This window comes from Coffea eugenioides, chromosome 9 (assembly GCF_003713205.1).
Source record: "Coffea eugenioides isolate CCC68of chromosome 9, Ceug_1.0, whole genome shotgun sequence".
NCBI lineage: Eukaryota > Viridiplantae > Streptophyta > Magnoliopsida > Gentianales > Rubiaceae > Coffea > Coffea eugenioides.
The window spans coordinates 8,331,627-8,351,064 of NC_040043.1; the positions used below are offsets into that span (position 1 = coordinate 8,331,627).

The 19,438-nt window shown below is 35.3% G+C and overlaps 1 protein-coding gene across 1 annotated transcript; it reads right to left on the bottom strand.

Moving 5' to 3' along the window:
* Window positions 1–4,567: 4,567 nt before the first annotated feature.
* Window positions 4,568–19,324, bottom strand: LOC113782128 (probable leucine-rich repeat receptor-like protein kinase At5g63930). The gene is made up of 5 exons (XM_027328039.1): window positions 18,807–19,324; window positions 17,687–17,884; window positions 17,082–17,145; window positions 16,320–17,001; window positions 4,568–5,143 (listed from the first exon to the last, which is right to left on the bottom strand). The coding sequence occupies exons 1-5, from the start codon at window positions 19,252–19,254 to the stop codon at window positions 4,568–4,570; spliced, it is 1,968 nt and encodes a 655-aa protein (XP_027183840.1). The 5' UTR covers window positions 19,255–19,324.
* Between the last annotated feature and the right edge of the window lie 114 nt (window positions 19,325–19,438).

Here is a 19,438-nt window from a genome sequence, read left to right on the forward strand (position 1 = left end):
ACAAATCTCGCAGCTTCATTGATTAGGAGATTGCTAAGCTAATTAGGCATATTGTTAGGTAATACTTAAAATTTCGAATTTAGGGTTTATGAAATGGGTGCATTTAATTAAGTAACTAATTAAATTACCTGCGAGTATTACTTTCACATAATTAATTTATGTCAAATACAAAACCTACCAGCTTCCATTTCGTAAAAATATGAGTGTAATACTTTTTTGAATTTTACTTACAACCATTTGTATATTTAATATAAATTAAATGATTCAGAGTAAAATGCTCGTAAATAGTTATTACTTTGTTCGTGTAATAGAGGAAACTCATAAAGAGCTGATATGTTAAGGGCAATTTCTTTTTTTTTTTTTTTTACTTTCACGTATTTAATTTATGTTAAATACAAAACCTACTAGTTTTCCTTTCGTAAAAATATTAGTATATCATTTTTAAATTTTACTTACAAACATTTATGTATTTAACATAAATTATATGATTCAGAGTAAAATGCCTATAAATTGCTAATACTTTATTCATATAATAGAAGAAACCCGTAAAGAGCTAGTAAAAAATGGGTAATTTCTTTTTTTACTTTCACGTATTTAACTTATGTTAAATACAAAATCTACTAGTTTCCCTTTCGTAATAATATTAGTGTAACACTTTTTGAATTTCACTTATAAACATTTATGTATTTAATATAAATTAAATGATTCAAAGTAAAATGTTCATAAATAACTAGTACTTTATTCGTATAATGGAAGAAACTAAGAACTGGTATGTTACGGACAATTTTTTTTTACTTTCAAATACTTCATTTATATTAAATAGCCAACATGCTAGTTTTCCTTTCGTAAAAATATTTGTGTAACGGCTTTTGAATTTTATTTGTAAATATTTATGTATTTAACATAAATTAAATGATTCAGAATAAAATGCCCATAAAACCTGGTACTTGGTTCATGTAATTTGGGGTGGCAATGGGGCGGGGGACACCTCCCCCAACCCCCGCCCCGCCCCGTCCCCGCTTACCCTACGGGGGCACCCGTGGGGTTAAAAAATTTTATTGTATAATTTCATTATAATTAAATTTGAGCAAATAATCAAGTACTAAAATATCAACACATCACCAAATTATTATTCATTGTAACTTCATAATTGAAACTCATAAAAATAAATAAACAAAGGTTATTTGAATACAATCTAATATGATAAAACAAATATAACTAAAATAATCAAGTTTTCACTTTTGATACAAATACAATCACTAAATTATTATTGTGTTTTTTTTAGAAAAAAGTGTTATTGTATTAAGTGTAGTTAGGAAATTAACATAAATGTATTAATAAATTTAGGATAAATAATTAATAAATTTTATTAATAGGCATGTATAATTAGTAGTATAATTGATAATATTATTATATATATAATTATGTACATATATATATATATATATATTTCAAATGGGTGGCGGGGCGGGGTATACGGGGAAAAAAATTTCCCTCGCCCCCACCCCACCCCCCACGCACCCACCCCCTTTGCCATCCCTACATGTAATATAGAAAAGCTATAAAGAGTTGGTACTTTATGGGATTTTTTTTAAAAAAATATTTAATTTATGTTAAATAGATAACCTCCTAGTTTTTTTCGTAAGAAATTACTGTAATACTTTTTGAATTTTACTTTAAAAAATTTATATTTTTATTATAAATTGAATGTTTGAGAGTAAAATGTCCACAAAAAGCTAGTATTTTGAATAGGTAATGCCCATTTGCCCATAAACTATACCACCTGAAGTTTATTAATTGTTAATTATTTTGTAGTGCTTTGTCATTCCTTTGCTAATACTACTTTGGTAATACAAAGGGCAAATCTGGTACAAATTTCTTATCTCACTCCTTAAAACAATATTTTAATGACACTTTTTCTAGTTTGGACTGGATATGCAACAGAATCAGTAAGTTTAAAGAAGGTTACTGCAATTTCTTAAACCACAGAAGAGGTGAGTGCTAGTGTCAGAAACCTCAGAGGAAAAGAAACGTACAAGACTTTGAATTTGGTGTGGGGACCACTAGAGATAGCATTAGACTTCCTTCTGGCTTTAAAAAGGGAAAAACGTACTAGAGGTGAAGGAATCAATAGTTTTAGTTTAGGCTTTTAGCATAGTTTTAGTTTTCTTTTCTTAGCTCTTTCGCATGGTTGTTCTCCATTAATGTAGGACTAACCTCTTAATTCTAGTCAAGGGGACAACTGAAGACTTGGTTCAACAATTACTGTGAGATCTAATTTATTTTAATTGCTTCCTTAATTTATTGGTATTTATATGTTTCCTGCTTTTAATTGCTATAGCTCGTGTGAGTGATTGAATAGATGCGCAATATTAATTATTCACATAGGCTATTTTGCTAAATAGGGATAATTGAATCCGTAATTGTTCGTTATCTTTATCTCAGTAGCAACTGGCGTAATTGGGTTTATGTCAGGGGAGCATACGATTTAACTTAAACAAACCCTCGTAGCGTGTTTGTTAGTTAGGATTGGGCCTTTCTAATTATTAATGTAATCTAGAAATTAAATCCTACGGTCGTACCTAGGGTTGTTTTTGAGTTAGAGAAATAGTTAACGGTCGTACCTTAACTATCGAGAAATTAAGGAAAGGTTGGTTGTTTATCGCGTGCATGACAACTGTAACTAATCTATTAATAAATGTGGAATTATCTGTGAATCAATGATCAGTGCCTGAACCATTTCTGAAGTGTACCCTTGGCTAGAGTTTTCCCTTTATTATTTCTCTTAATCAATTATTTTCTGCAGTTAATTTATTTAGTTAGCATTTAATCCAAAACCCCCCATACCTTGGACTCTAGAAGAAACGAATTATCCCCAGTCCCTGTGGATTCGACCCTACTCACCGCTATATACAAAATCTGTATTTTTCTCGAGTAGGTATTTATTATTGTACAGGTTCGGCACCTGTCAATTTTTGGCGCCGTTGCCGGGGACTGGTGCCAGATTAATTTGTTTCTTTCTGAGTTTATCTTGTTTTCATTTTTTTTAATTTATTTTTCTCTTATTTTTTTTTATTTTTATTATTTTTTATGGCTGCTAACATTCCATATTTTGATGATAGACTGGACTTTGTTCCTGAATGGGGTTATGAGACTCATGTTTTTCCTAATGATCAATGGGCTGTTGCAAATTGTGGAACTTATTTTGACTCAGGTTATTCAACTGACACATGCCCCGCATTTCAAGATAATCTAAGTGCTCCAATTGATACTTTTGGAGATTTTCCACCCCAATATCAAACGCAATATGACCCTTATCCAAACAGGTATGATCAAGGATGGTGGGATAATTCCAATTTTAATTATGCGACGGGGCCAATGGATTTTCAACAGCAAGAGTCTCAACAATCATCCTCCGTGTCAGGTATGTCTCTTGAAGAAATGATGGGATTACTAATTGCTAATACAAATCGATTTCATCAGGAGACACAAGCGAGCCGTCGCGACCTGGTGGATCAAATGCGTCAATTGACATCCAGGATAGAGCGATTAGCTTCTCACCTGGAAGAATTGCCCTCGAAAACCGTTGTTGATCTAGAAGAAAATGAGAGTGCAATTTGCTTGACTAGTGATGAGGAGATGCAAGAGTGTCAAAATGAGAGATCTGCAGATGCAGTTGAAAAAGAAGCCGAAAATGAAGAAATGGAACCCCAACCGCAACCCATTCAAGTGAATGAATCCAGTGAACAATCCCCAAATGCGGTGACATCTTCTCCACTCCTTAATCAATATTTTCCTGACTCCTATTCTTCAATTCCTGTTACTGAAATTGATTTTATTATACCAGAAAATTTGAAATTTCATGACAGGAATAAGTTAAGAGTGGCAATGGAAAAATATCTTGAACCGAAGAATGCATGTGATGGAGGAGTGAATGGAGAATGCAAATTATCATCGACTTGTTTGGTGCCATCAACTAGTCCATGGAAAATCGTAACTCGTGTGCTCAAAGATTACTCCATCTATGAGGGTTACCAGGATCATATTGAAGATGAAGCATTGAAGCGAGCCACAAAATTTTATCCTCCGTGAACAAGCATAGCATGTCTAGCCAAAGACGTTAAAGAAAGGCGCTACTTGGGAGGCAACCCAAGACTATTTGTTTCAGTTTTCATGCATTTTTGAAGTTTTAGTTAAGTGTTAGTGTCAATTAATAGTTTGATGTTTGGTGGCAGGAAATTAGTAGTTAGACGTGCCCACGCCAGGTGGTCACGCCTGAGGGAAAAGAAATTTTCGTTCAGGATCTGCGTACTCTATAGCAGTTAGACGTGCCCACGCCTAAGCCAGAGGTTCTTTGAAGAAAAAAAAAATCAAAAAATCAAAATAAAAATATTTTCCGTTTTACACCTTTAGTTTTGGTTCTCACAATTCGAGTTTTGAAAATTGAGTGTGCAATAAAAAAAAAAAAATATCTTTTCCTTTTCCTTTTTCTTCTCTTCTTTTCTTTCTTCTTCTTTCATTTCTTTCTTCCCCGCTGCTTTCCCTTTTCTCCCTTTTCTTTTCTTCTTCACCCGCCGCCGCCAAGAGCTCCACCAATCTCCCCATAGCTCGTCGCCGAACTGCCATCGCCGCGCGCCGCCCTCACCATGGCACCAGAGCAACACCAGCGCCGCCGTCCAGCCCTGAGCTCCACCGCACGGTCGCTCCCACCACTGCAGCAGATCCAGCTCAGCTGCCTGCCCAAGCTCCACAGCCCAGCGCCGCAACAGCTTGCTGCTGCCTCCAACCCCACACGACGCACAGCTCCCGAACTGTCACCACCGCTCCGTCGTCCAACAGCAAGCTCGCGCGCAGCCGGAGCAGCTTTCCCCCTCGCAGCGAGCCACCAGCGCGCGCGAGCAGCGCAGTTCGCAGCCTTCCAGCGCAAGAGCTCCAGCGCGAACCCTAGCCCAGGCCAGCTCTCAAGCAACACCAGCGTGCACTCCGCGCGCGCGACCAGAGCAGCGAGCAGCAGCTGCAGTCGCGGACTGCAGCCCGCGCGTGCAGGCCGAGCGAGCAGCTTTCCCCCTTGCGCGTGACCTCCAGTCCGCCAGCAGTTTCCTGCAGCGGGCGCGCGACCAGCAGCGCAGGAGCACCTGTGCGCCTGTCATCCCAGCAGCAGACCAGGCCAGGCCCCCACACGCCAGCCGTCACCTCTGCCCTAGCGCCAGCCGTCACCCACTGCCAGTCAAAGACTCTGGTGATTTCTTTTTCAACTTCCTGTCACTTAGCTGAGGCCAGATTCTTAATTTTTGTTTAGCAGAGGACAGATTTTTACTTACTTAGCTGAGGCCAGATTCTTAATTTTTGTTTAGCAGAGGACAGATTTTTACTTTCTTAGCTGAGGCCAGATTGTCAATTTTTACGCTGATTGTTCCCATGAATTAAGTTGGTTGCTAAGTTGATTGTTTGGGGTTTCTCAGTGAATTGAGTTTGCCGTTTGATTTAATTCTTCTCTGTGCGTACACCAGTGGTACTGGTTGTGGTAGTTTACCTAACATTCATTCATTCTCTTTGGTTGGCTGCTTGATTGGAAGCTCAGAGCTTGTGACTAAGTTGTTATTGCCTATATTCTGACCTGCTCTTACTGGACTTGCTGAATTCTTTGGGGCATTTGTTGGGATTTTGGGTGGCTATGTGTCCATTTGCTGAAATTCGTTGCTTTGTTTAATCAGTCACATTGCTCCTAGTTTGCTTGAGTGAAATTGGTTGGACGTCCTTTGCCTGTGGAGTTTAACTGTTACATTGTTTGGAGTGGTTTTCCGGTACTGATTGACTTGTTGGGTTTAAATTGCTCAGGGCTTTAAATTGCTAATTTGGTGAGCCATTTATTATGCACTACCCTTTTGAATTGGGAGATACCTGTGCTTAAAAGGTTGATTGTTGACTTCATTAGAGGATATGGATTTCTACTGATCTGCATTTACTTGTTCCTCTATATGTTGGCAATTTTGTTTCTATTGATTGGGTTACTTGTTAGCGGCAATAGTGAGATCAAGGTTCTCTTCTAGGTCCAGAACCTCTTGACCTTAGCCTACTCCAACCCAACTCAACCATTCCCCGCCTCACTCACTGTTGTGGCCCCGCCATGGTCCCCGTGATTTCAGGGAAGTACCGTTGCTCTTTTGCTTACTATTATTGTTTATTTATCACATTGAGGGCAATGTGTGAATTAGGTGTGGGGGGGTCAGTTTTGGGTGCTAGTATTTTTATTTTTAGTTTCTAAAGGTTTTTCCTTTATTTTTAGTTTCATATTTATCTCCTTTTTCGTTTATTTTCTTTTCTTTTTTTTTCCTAGTGGTCAGTCTTCATATGAATACCAAGTTTGATGCTGGATTGTTGTCTCTAATTCTGCTATTGCCAAGTTTATTAATAAAAGGTATCGAGTTGATATGGTTGAGTTCAGGAACATCTCTTTGGTGAATATCAATAATTGCTTGAACTTTTCCAATTTTTGGTTAACTTTTCTAGGCATAGGGAACGATTGTTGGCATTTTTCATGTGAATTGGTCAAGTTATTAATTTTAGTTCTCCATATTTGAAAATTTGGGCTGACTGCTGTTATTTTTGGTGTTGTTTTTAGTTATTGTGCTATATGGGTATAAATAAGAGGTGACTGTACTCCACTAGTTGTTACTACTGAGTAACCGGGGATTTTCACCTAAAGTGTCGATTCTCGCGTCAAAAGGTAGTAGTTACTATGAGTGCGTGGTTCCGTAGCGATTGGAGCTGAGTAACCGGGCTCCTCCATCTGTCAAATGTTTGAGTTCGCGTCAAAAGGCTCTAATGGCTAGAGACTAAGTCTTTTGCTATTCTTAATTCACAAAAAAAAAGGGAAAAAAGAGAGAGAAAATAGAAAAGTGTGAAAAAAAAAGAGTTGAAGGTTGTGTTAACTGTGTCAAAAGTTAGCTTGTCGATCTATGGGTTAATGTTGAGATTTGAATTAATAGTTGGACCATTTGCTGAAATGTGAGCAACCATTCCTTTTTCTTAGATTAGTTTGTTTTAAATTGGAGGAGTTGGTAGTTTAGATGCTAACCGGGGTGATTTTTCTTGGATCTTGACCTGTGTCGCTTGATATATGATTTTCTTGGTGTCTTGGCAATACGGTGGTTGGAGTAACAGCCATGGTCAAATTTTGGCGTTCAATTGTTGTTCTCATGCTTGAGGGCAAGCATGATTTAGGTGTGGGGGGAATTGATAGGGTGTTAATTGTTAGTAATTTTATTGTTAATTTTCCCTTTTATCCTTGTCAAATATTGTTTTAATTATTAATATTTACTTATATTTGGTATTAGACCCAATTTCAGGGATTGAAGCAGAAAACTACCAAAAAGGAGGGACTTGTATGGAAAAATGCAGACTTCTAAGGGCTTCAACCTTTAGGTCCTTGAATTGGTGGGGACCACAAGCTAGTGCAAGGCATTTAGTCATTTGGGCTTTTCAAAGAAAGCAACGTAGAGAGACTTGGAACAACAAGTACTTTGGAGGCTTTGTCCACATGTGCGGGGACCACGGATAAGAAGCATGAGTCATTTGGACTCTAGGAAAAGAAACGTACAAGACTTTGAATTTGGTGTGGGGACCACTAGAGATAGCATTAGACTTCCTTCTGGCTTTAAAAAGGGAAAAACGTACTAGAGGTGAAGGAATCAATAGTTTTAGTTTAGACTTTTAGCATAGTTTTAGTTTTCTTTTCTTAGCTCTTTCGCATGGTTGTTCTCCATTAATGGAGGACTAACCTCTTAATTCTAGTCAAGGGGACAACTGAAGACTTGGTTCAACAATTACTGTGAGATCTAATTTATTTTAATTGCTTCCTTAATTTATTGGTATTTATATGTTTCCTGCTTTTAATTGCTATAGCTCGTGTGAGTGATTGAATAGATGCGCAATATTAATTATTCACATAGGCTATTTTGCTAAATAGGGATAATTGAATCCGTAATTGTTCGTTATCTTTATCTCAGGAGCAACTGGCGTAATTGGGTTTATGTCAGGGGAGCATACGATTTAACTTAAACAAACCCTCGTAGCGTGTTTGTTAGTTAGGATTGAGCCTTTCTAATTATTAATGCAATCTAGAAATTAAATCCTACGGTCGTACCTAGGGTTGTTTTTGGGTTAGAGAAATAGTTAACGGTCGTACCTTAACTATCGAGAAATTAAGGAAAAGTTGGTTGTTTATCGCGTGCATGACAACTGTAACTAATCTATTAATAAATGTGGAATTATCTGTGAATTAATGATCAGTGCCTGAACCATTTCTGAAGTGTACCCTTGGCTAGAGTTAAGAGGTTAGTCCTCCATTAATGGAGAACAACCATGCGAAAGAGCTAAGAAAAGAAAACTAAAACTATGCTAAAAGCCTAAACTAAAACTATTGATTCCTTCACCTCTAGTACGTTTTTCCCTTTTTAAAGCCAGAAGGAAGTCTAATGCTATTTCTAGTGGTCCCCACACCAAATTCAAAGTCTTGTACGTTTCTTTTCCTAGAGTCCAAACGACTCATGCTTCTTATCCGTGGTCCCCGCACATGTGGACAAAGCCTCCAAAGTACTTGTTGTTCCAAGTCTCTCTACGTTGCTTTCTTTGAAAAGCCCAAATGACTAAATGCCTTGCACTAGCTTGTGGTCCCCACCAATTCAAGGACCCAAAGGTTGAAGCCCTTAGAAGTCTGCATTTTTCCATACAAGTCCCTCCTTTTTGGTAATTTTCTGCCTTGTTCCTGAAATTAAGTCCCAATACCAAATATAAGTAAATATTAATAATTAAAACAATATTTGGCAAGAATAAAAGGGAAAATTAACAATAAAATTACTAACAATTAACACCCTATCATTTATTAATTGTTAATTATTTTGTAGTGCTTTGTCATTCCTTTGCTAATACTACTTTGGTAATACAAAGGGCAAATCTGGTACAAATTTCTTATCTCACTCCTTAAAACAATATTTTAATGACACTTTTTCTAGTTTGGACTGGATATGCAACAGAATCAGTAAGTTTAAAGAAGGTTACTGCAATTTCTTAAACCACAGAAGATGTGAGTGCTAGTGTCAGAAACCTCAGAGGAGTTCTGCAATTTTCCTTTGTTTAAAGTTTTCAAGATATGTGATTGTTCTAACTCATTTAGGGCCATCATATTTTTACACTAAAACATTTAGGATTAACTTTTTACGACTCGTAAAATTTTCTTTACAAAAAGTGTTATGATTTTTTAAGACAAATTACCAACATTCGAGATACAAAATATGTGCATGCGTATGTAAAATCCAAAGTTCAAAAACCTTTAAGCCTTTTGCAAACTTGAAATGAAATCTATACCAGATAAATTAATAACAACTATGAAATAACAATTTTTTTGGATCTTGACATGTGTTAGTGAGCTAAATTAATAATAACTTCGATAAAATATTAAGATAATATTTAAAAAAAAAAACCTTACGTAATCCAAGTCAAGATCAAAGAAATGAAAAAAAGTGGTACAGATTGATAAACAAAAAATGCATTCGTCTAATGAGTTTTTGTACAAAATAGTGCATTTTCGAAATGTGTTTTTTTGGTGACATCAAAAAACGCATTCTACTAATGCGTTATTTAACCAATTTTCCCTATTTAAATAAATTTATGAAAATTAAAATAACGTATTTGAAAATTACGTTTTTATTTAGAAGAACACATTCCTTAGATGCGTTTTTCACCCTTTGGGAAGAGACTCAAAAATCGCCACCTTTTGGGAAGTTAGTTTGAAAACTCTCTTTTTTTGGGAATTTACTCCTCCATCTGCCTTACTTTTCTGGGGGACACCCTCACCTTTTAATACCGCTGGAAGCACTCAAAGTAGCTGTTGCATGTCCAACGGTCATGTACCAGTGCTCATGCCAGAAAAATACTCTCCGATTCACATTTTCCACCTATTGCAACTTTCTTATGTCACTGCTATCAGTCAAACTAAGGGTATGAAGGGAACTAAAATACTCTCCCTCCTCCAAAATGCATTTTCTATTACTTTTGCTTAGAGGGGCTGACATTGTTAAGAAAATGTCAATTCAGAGGGTGGTAAGAGAGATTCCCAAAATGGGGGGAGGGGGAGCTTAGTGATATTTCAAGAAACCTCAGGGGAGGTTTCTGAAATTATCCCAAAATATTATGGGAAATTACTAGCAACACCTCATGCTTTTGAATATTAATACATGACTCTCCTAATATTTCAAAATATCTAGAAAACTATAATTTTATGTACAATAGCAAAATGGACAAAAAGCACCTCTAGTTACAGCGATTAATCTACAAGTGCTCTCGAAAATGTGATGGAAAAATAATATCAATGCCCCTATGATTTTGCATATATCTACAAAATTCCTGTATCTCATTCAGTTTAATAATTAAGTAATGGCAATAAAGAAATTTCAATTTCAAATGACCATGTTACGGAAGCTACATTTTAACAAATTTTTACTTTACATAAAAGTATAAGGTGTTCATATGAATATTTTGAATGTCATGAAATCATGTGATAATAAGCAAAATCACACGGCAGCTGCTAGTAATTTATCCAAAATTTAGTCATTCTCGCAAGACTCTTGACTCTTGGCTTTTTACATAATGATATCACTTTTTTGTGTTTTAATTTTTTATGCTTATACTTGAATGAATTGAATGTGTCAATGCTCCTTTATCAAATAGTTTAGATGGTAAATTATATTCAAACAAAGTAAGATTAACTTTACCTACACGAACAATGTATATGCTAATAGAAATGGGTCCATGTTATATGCGCAAAATAGTTCATGTGTACAAATTTAGTGAATACACCTTTGAGTGTAGTAAAACATAGTCCACAAAAGTAAGGATTTTCCTAAACATTTTCCTCTAGAATTTCTCGGCCGCCTGATTTTCTTCTAGTCTATCTTTCTCAAACTGTTTGAATTCTTTTTTCTGGCTGAATTTCATCATTTCTCATACTATCTTATAGTGATTTATTAAAATTAATCATCAACTAACCACTGAAATAAATTTAGTATCAACAGAATATGTTGTCAAAATTTTTGTAGAACACTTCGTCAAATTTTAAGCATCAAAAGATAATGTTAACAAAAAACAGTGTTAATTAAACTTTGACATAATTAAACATGTCTTTTTAATACTTATAATATTTACACCGATAGTGACAAAGGGTGTACTTTAATAAAACTAGTGTTAAGGGCACACCTAATTTGTGTGCAATTTTATATATATACATTTTGTCTTTTACATAAATCAAATTATATAAACTTTTCACTAAAGAATTTTGGTTTTTAATATTATAGTAATTTGGTAGTTAGATTATGGTGATTATGAATCGTTATAATGGCAAAATATATATGACTAGATTATGAGAGTAAAAATTAATTTTTTTATAAGGGTAAAATTGAAAGTTCAAAAAAGATGATCAAAATTGTTTGTACCAAATACGAATCCTCTAGCTTTATACATTATATAGATGCTATACTTAAAATAGAAAATTTGTCTTCATACAAGTAGTAATACTTATCCATATTTGATTTACTGTTTATTGTATTGGGTAATCATAGTAAGATTAAAAATTGTACCTGCGATCACAACTACTTAGCACTCGCCAGTTTAGATGATGTATATGTATTATGAAGTTAAATACTTAAGGTAACTAAATTTGTAAAGTCATCAACCACAAAACTTAGCGGGAAAAAAATTGCAATTGACTAAATAACTCATGGTAACTTTTGCTCATACATTCATAAGATTGGTAAATAAACAGGGGAGCTCTACTCACATCGAGTCTCCCTCCCCCTCCCATAGGTTATAGAAATTCTATTGATAAAATAAAAAAAAAAAACTGAGTTTCTGTCCTATTGCACTGTTAATTGGATATAACATTCGTTTCAAATATTTCTGCTCTGCAGTGGGCCTGCCTTCCCACTGAGAATGCTTCTGTGATAGTGTGATGTGCTCTCCCACTTTGAGCACAGTACCTTCCTACTATAGGAGCATCAGTACCTTCCTTCCACTGGTCCTCCATTCCATGCTTGCGAAAAGCTAAAAACACGGGGCACCTTAAAACTCTTTCGTGCACTAGATCAAAGATTCAAAACCCTGCATCACATAAAAAGTATGTGCCTTTTTAAAATATCCAAAAAGTATAGTAATGCACTTTTTAATTTTCATACAAGTTTTTTTAGTTCTCATGCAAGCTTTTTTAGAACCTCTTCCCTCCATAGAGTACAAATCAAACGTGAGCAGAAGTTTTAGAGAAGTAAATAAGGTTTAAACAAATGAAAGATGAAAAGCTAGACTTGTCACACAATCAACTCAAGAATGGAAACAGTTATCCCAACGCTCGAGGCAAAGATCCTCTCAAGAAATTTGACGACAAATCAATTCCAAAGAGATCTTTGAGATTTCTGCATAAAAATTTTCAACAGAACTGGAGAGATTCCATTTGAAATTGGGAGAACCCCATTCAACGGATTTCCTGACACTGATGTTTTCCATGGAGAGATGCCACCGGCCAAGGAAATGAAGAGGCTCAAATCTGGAGATGAAGATTTACTTGTCAAATTGTCATCAATTGCAAAGGGAATTAGGAATTCCACCACTGAATTTGTTATAACCAAGAAAGAGACATAAAAGTCAGCTTTGAACAGTTTGGGATAGATACTGGTATAGCTCCAGTGAAGTGGTTCTCAGCAAGATAAAGTCCTTCCAATTTTCAATCCGGGCTGGGTAAAGAGATTCAAGTGTGAAACATTTACATAAGTTTTCTGGTATTTGGCCTTCCAAATTATTTTTGTGTAGATAGACTTTCAAGTTCAAGAAACCAGCCGCATATGCTTTCCAGGAGAGATCTAGACAGGCTGTTATTACTAGAGCCAATTTCTCGTAACTTGGACATGTTATTTATTTCCATCACATAGGTCCCAAAAGCATGTTATCTGCCACGAATAATAAGTTTCCATGGGGTAGAGTATATATATATATATATTCAAGGTTGAGGGGATAATATATGACTATCCCCTAGATTTAGTGGGCCAAAGTCTTATTAACCCTAAATTTTATTCAAGCCTATATTGTCTTCCATCATTTTGTTAACAAATTTTATAGAGCTAGAAAAAGGCTGAAATTTAGAAACTTCTCACCAATTCGTTGATATAATTCATTAATTTAAAAACTATTACAATTTTGTAACCAACAGAAAAAGAGATTTTTAAATTTTGAGAGATTTTGTTTAGAATTAAAAGTGCAAACTAATTTAAAATCTATTACAATTTTGTAATGTCTAATTCAATTCTTTGCCTTTTCATTTGGTTATGATTCCTTAATTGTAATAGTTTTTAAATTACAAGAAAATTAATAATGTGCTAGCTCGCCAATCTCATTTAAATATACTCCAAATGTAACATCACATTCATTCAGGACTACAACTCATTGAAAATTAGCATACCTGTCAAATTAACTTATCATCTAGATGCAACTTCTTAATTAGCATAGATTAAATTTCTAATTCGCTTGGTATTTAAACCACATCATCTATCTATGCTTGACTTTAGTCAACTCCAAATGAAAATTGGTAGACATAAAAATTGATTTGGGTTGAAGGCAGGAACTGAAAATGTTTTCATTGATTGTTGTTGACAGGCCCTCTGGCCTATTTATGGCTGCAATGATGTGGTTTGATATCCAAGTTGAATAGTAGTTTCTTTCTTACAGAGTACAATATATATGACTTCACTTATATATATATACAAGGAATGCCACTGATATATATAAATATAAAAATTCTTAAAAATTATGAGGTGAATTATCTTTTGATTTGTATTCATCATATAAAACTTTAAACTTTACAACCAAAAAAAGAAAAAAAGGACAATATTTGTCCTGGAGGGCTTGAGAGTGAAACCAATGACCTTACGATTACTTGATTACTACCCCTACCTATAACATAATGCTATGAGGACAATATTTGTTATAAGTTTGATGTTTTCCATTCTTTTTTTTTTTTAATGTTCATTTGCACAAAATAATACTAATACACATAATGCTGTATTTGTAGAAATGATGGGCCTGGGCTGTATGTGCATGCTATGATCAGGCAATCTAATTATTTGTGGGCCTAGGTTTTTTTTTTATCTGAAATCTAGCCTCAATCCAGTAAGTAGACATAAGTTTCTCCACCGTCAACCACCAATATGCCAACAAATATATTGGTCAAAATTGGGCCAGATTCATTTAAGGAAATAAATAAACAACATTACCAAGACTGTGGAATACGAATAACAACGATACGAAAAAAAAAGGAAAGAATTGACGATTATAGCGGTTATAGCATTAGAAACTCATTATTGGCTTCTCTAGTTGTCCACTTTGTGTTTCCATAGCATTAGAATTTTATTTCTCAAGTAATTGCTTAATTATATCAAAACCTACTAATTAGCTTAATTATATCAAAACTTACTAACGAGCTTCAAGCGGGAAGAACAAGTGAATCGGTGTCAATCATTTGCTGCAAATATCTGTTTCACCAAACACGTCTTCTATATTATTTTCACCAAAGCAACAAGAAAATAACAAAACTAACCTTTAGTCTTCAATTATCATACCAAAAGCTATTCGACTGTAGTTTTCCAATTATGAAGTGGGAGTGATGGTACTGACAAAGAAAAAGTGTACTACATATTTTAACCTGTAAAAGAAAAAGTGTCTTCCAAAAGGCCACATTTTTTTGAATTCACAAAAAATAAAAAAAAATGATTACCATCATTTTAAATGAACGGGACAACTCTAATTTTTTTTCCATGGGCTAACATTGTAACCATAAACATTTATTTTCTTTATATCTTTTGTTAGTTAGGAGAAACTTTCACTTCCTAATTGAATTTTTTATATAAAAAAAAATCAGAATAGTTCTGGCACAATAAATATATGCATAGGCACCTTTATTGTGCTTGAATTTATTGTTTAGAATAGCTTGGTATGGTGGAGATTGGAATCAAAAAATTCTATACATGTCTTAATTTATTACAGAGTAAGAATACATGAGCCACCGCTTAGTTCCTTAAAAGTGAACATTTAAGTATATTGGGGATCCAACAAGAGAACTTACTCAGTAATGGGCCAGTTTTCTAGCTCCAAATTCAAAGGTACCAATTCAAAGGTTGTCCGGAATTGAACCTTGCAAGCTGTTGTTTGCCAAAGAAAGGTGATCCAAACTCTCTAAACTCCAAATGGTGCTGGGGATATTGTCTGAAAACTGATTGTTTGACAAGTCTAACCTTGTCAAATACTTTAATTCTCCCATCTCTGGAGCCAAAGGTCCTCTCAATAAATTCGACGACAAGTTGAGCTCCTGGAGACCTTGAAGATCCCACAAGTAGAGCTGGCAATTTGTCCCAAGTCCCAATGGGCTACCCATGCCCAAAGGAACTTTGGGCGGGATGGGTATTATAATTTGGTATTGGGTTTAAGTTGGGACACATCCCAACTATACCCATTAATGAATGGGAAAGGGTGGGAAATACTTGGGTACCCATTGGGCTCAAATAGCAAGGGCTCCGTTTGGATTAGCTGTTTTTGGGGGGTGTTTTTGAAATATTTTATTGTAGTAGTGTATATAAAAAAATTTTACTATAAAATTTTTTTGAAATATTTGATATACTAATATGGATGGGATGTTTCTTGAGTTATTGTATATTACTATTTGAAAAACTTATTTTTTGAAAAAATACCCAATCCAAACGGAGTCTTAGATTCAAAAATTATCTTTAACAATTTTTATAGTCATACCAGCGAATATAATCTAGTAGTCTTTCTAATCATTGTCCACAAGAATTTCTAGCATTTCAGTCAGTTTAGACCTGTCATCCTTGAACAATGATGAGGATAAATATTCAACATCCTAAGAACCTTAGCCATCTTGATATATGTTGGAATATGGCTGTCTATCTATCTTTTCCTTTATTTGTTAATCCAATTTTTGGTGGGAATCTTGAGTATAAAGCATTTGCATGTTTATTTAATAAAACTAAAAGAAATTTAATAAATCAAAAATATTAAAATTATATAAAAATAAAAAATGAATTAAAGGAAAAAAAATATGTAGAAAATGGATTTGGGTATTGGGCGGGATCAATCTAAACCCATCCCAAAGTGATCCCGCCCAAGTTAGTCCCAAAACACATATGGGTAAGGTTGGGCCCAAACCCATATGACTCGGTTCCATCTCAAACCCAAGCAAATCCCGCCCATCCCGCCCATTTTGCCACCTCTACCCACAAGCTCGTTGGCAGAGTAGAGGTTAATCTATTGAAAGCTATGTCAAGAACCATCAAAGATGTAAGATTATTGAAACATCCTGGAATTGAACCGCTAATCTGATTTTGACTTAGGCCTAAATCCTCCAAACTCTGCAAACCACAGAGACCACGAGGGAGTGGACCAGTGAGCGACATATTGGTAAGACCCAATTCCCGAAGGTTTTGCAAACCCATCGTACTCGGAATTGAGCCAGTCAAGATATTATCATCGAGAAATAAATATGCTAAATTGCTCAAGTTTCCAATGCTCTCTGGAATGTTCCCCTTGAGTCCACAGTTCCCTACCATCAACCGTTCAACAGAAATAGAAAGATTCCCGATGGATCTCGGAAGAACCCCATTTAACGGATTGTCTGCCACCCAGATTTCCCATAAAGAGATGCAGCCTGTGAGGGAAGTGAAGAGGCCCAATTCTGGGGATGAAGATTCACTCGTCAAATTGTTAGCAGACAATGAGAGAGATTCGAGGCGTCTCAAATTTCCAATGGAATTGGGAATTGGACCGCTGAATTTGTTACTATGAAGATTTATTTCAATTAGTTTTGAACAGTTTGAGATAGAGGCGGGTATGGCTCCGCTGAAGTTATTCCAACCAAGATGAATTTCTTCCACATATTTGATGGAAGAACGCCTGATAAATGATTTTCGACAAGGTCGAGCATCCTCAGAGTTGACATGTTGAAGATCCCAACCGGTATCGAACCACTTAACCTATTCTCACCCAAGCCAAGGCCCTCCGATTTGAGCAGGTTACCAATCTCGTTTGGAATCGGACCTGTCGATCCATGAACAAAAACCAATCTCATTTAAAAATACTCCAAAAGTTGCACCAAATTCAAGATTACAATTCATTGAAAATTAACATATACCTGTCAAATTAGCTATCATCTAGATACAGCTTCTTAAGCATAGTAGATTAACAAATTTCCAATCCCCCCTTAGTATTTGCCCGTTGAGTTTGTTGATCCCTACGTAAAGAATTTAAAGCGGGGAATTTTTTGAAAAAGTTTATCTGTAGATATAAACTTCCAAATTCAGGAACATGTTATATAATTCCACCGATAAAAATTGCATATCTAAAATTGACAAAATTCAAAAAAAAAAATTTAAAAAAAAAGGGATTTTTGGCAACTTGAAGTTCATTAATTTCATGTCAAAATGAAGGCAAATTTTCCCACTAAAACAGTTTTGGATTAATACTACTGTTGCTGACTAGTTGAACCAACAAAATAATAATAATAAAACCACCCACTTAACAAATTTTTTAATTCAAAGCTTATATATATATATATATTCTGTTGCACCAATCTGCTAACAATTGTTAACAGAACCGGCAAAAATTAGAAACTTCTCACCACCAATTGGATCACCTGTAAGGCTGTTATTAAAAAAATATACTTCTTCAAGCATAGTTAGGTTTCCGATTTCTCTAGGTATTGATCCACTCAAATTGCTGCTTGTTATGGACAAAACCCTCAAGCTCTGGAGATTGCCTATCCCTTCCGGAATGCTACCTGCGAAACTTGGAGGAATGACCACCAATTCGTTAGAACTAAATGTATGCCCCTTTTTTTGTGGGGCCCGAAATCAGAGATAAATGTTTACAAGGCCCAAAATCAAAGAGATTTGTAGCACAAGGATTGAGATTCAGCTATGGTTTACCTTAGCATTAATTTTCATTTACTTTTGGTCCCTTGCTAGTGGTTCAATTAAAAAGACAATTGTACCCTTCTAATACAATGAGCCTAATGCCAAGATATAGATACAATAACCCTTCTTTTTGGTATGTATCCGTGCAACTGGTTGATTGACAAAACACAATACCCCAAAGTCCAGAGCATTTTGTTGACCATTCGACTGATTCCAAAGGCGATAGAGCTCTTTTACATTTGAAATACTGTGAGGGTATTTTAGGAAAATAGCTACCTAAATTGATTGTTCCAACAAAGTTAACTACTTTTTCTTAAACTGTGTACAAAAACAAATAGGACTATCAAAGTGGGACGGAGGGAGTATTATATTATTATAGTAAACTGCAATTGAAAACAAACATCAAACTATGCAACCAAACCAAAGAATAACAAACCAAGAAAGTGGGACGGAGGATATAGATACTGAAGCATTTTCAAATATCCAACTTCTTTGGAATACTGTGGCATATATCAGTAGGAATATTACCAGATAATTGTTATTTTGCAAAATCAACAAATTCCAATGTGGAGATTTTGAAGATTGTGGGTGGCATAGAACCGTGTTGCTGCTTTCGTGGGTAGATTCAGAGTTTCGTTTTAGAAGATCACCTAAATCTCTTTAATTTGAAGTAAATGTTTAAAGGCCCAAAGATCAAGAGATTGCAGCACAAGAAATTAAGATAATTGTACAGTGACAAAATGTAAATATGGAACTGAATAAAGAATAAGAAACCAAGAAAGTAACCTTCCAAATTGTTATCACCGAGATCTAGCTCCTCAAGCATTTTCAGGTTCCCCACTGCTTTTGGTATGTAACCATTGAACTGGTTGACTGACAAATCTAACGACTTGAGTCCGGAGCAGTTTGATAAACCTGATAGTATCTGGCCACTCAATTGATTCCAAGACAGATCGAGCTCTTTTAGATTTGGAAGATTGTCGCATATGTTAGCAGGAAGTTCACCAAAAAAATTATTCTCTGTCAAGGATAGGTATTGAAGTCTCTCCAAGACACCCAACCATGATGGAATTTCTCCTGTGAGATTGTTGTTGCTTAAAGCCATGAAACTTAGTCGACACAAATGAGACATTCCTTCTGGCAAATGACCATGAAAATTGTTGTTGCTCATGTCGAGAGAAATAAGGAATGAGAGGTTTCCCAGTTGTGGAGGAATCGTGCCTGCAAAACCCATGTTAGAAATATTTAAGGCCACCACTCTTTGATGACTAGAGTCACAAGTAACTCCAATCCAATCACAAACAGAGGAAGAAATGGACCAATTTTTTGCCAAGATTAAGTGACGATTAGAAACCATGTGGCCTCTTAAAGTTACAAGGGCAGATTTATCAGTTATGATATCGCCTGTGCCCACGGCT

Bases quoted from the DNA above. Each gene is read 5' to 3' on its own strand.
- LOC113782128 (XM_027328039.1), bottom strand. From the start codon at position 19,254: ATGGGTTTTGCAGGCACGATTCCTCCACAACTGGGAAACCTCTCATTC. The intron at 17,885-18,806 runs GTTACTTTCTTG...CAAGTTTCGCAG, and splicing joins CGGTGATAACAATTTGGAAG to GTAGCATTCCGGAAGGGATA. The intron at 17,002-17,081 runs GTTAAGTGGTTC...ATCATTTATCAG, and splicing joins CTTGGCTTGGGTGAGAATAG to GCGTTCTTCCATCAAATATG.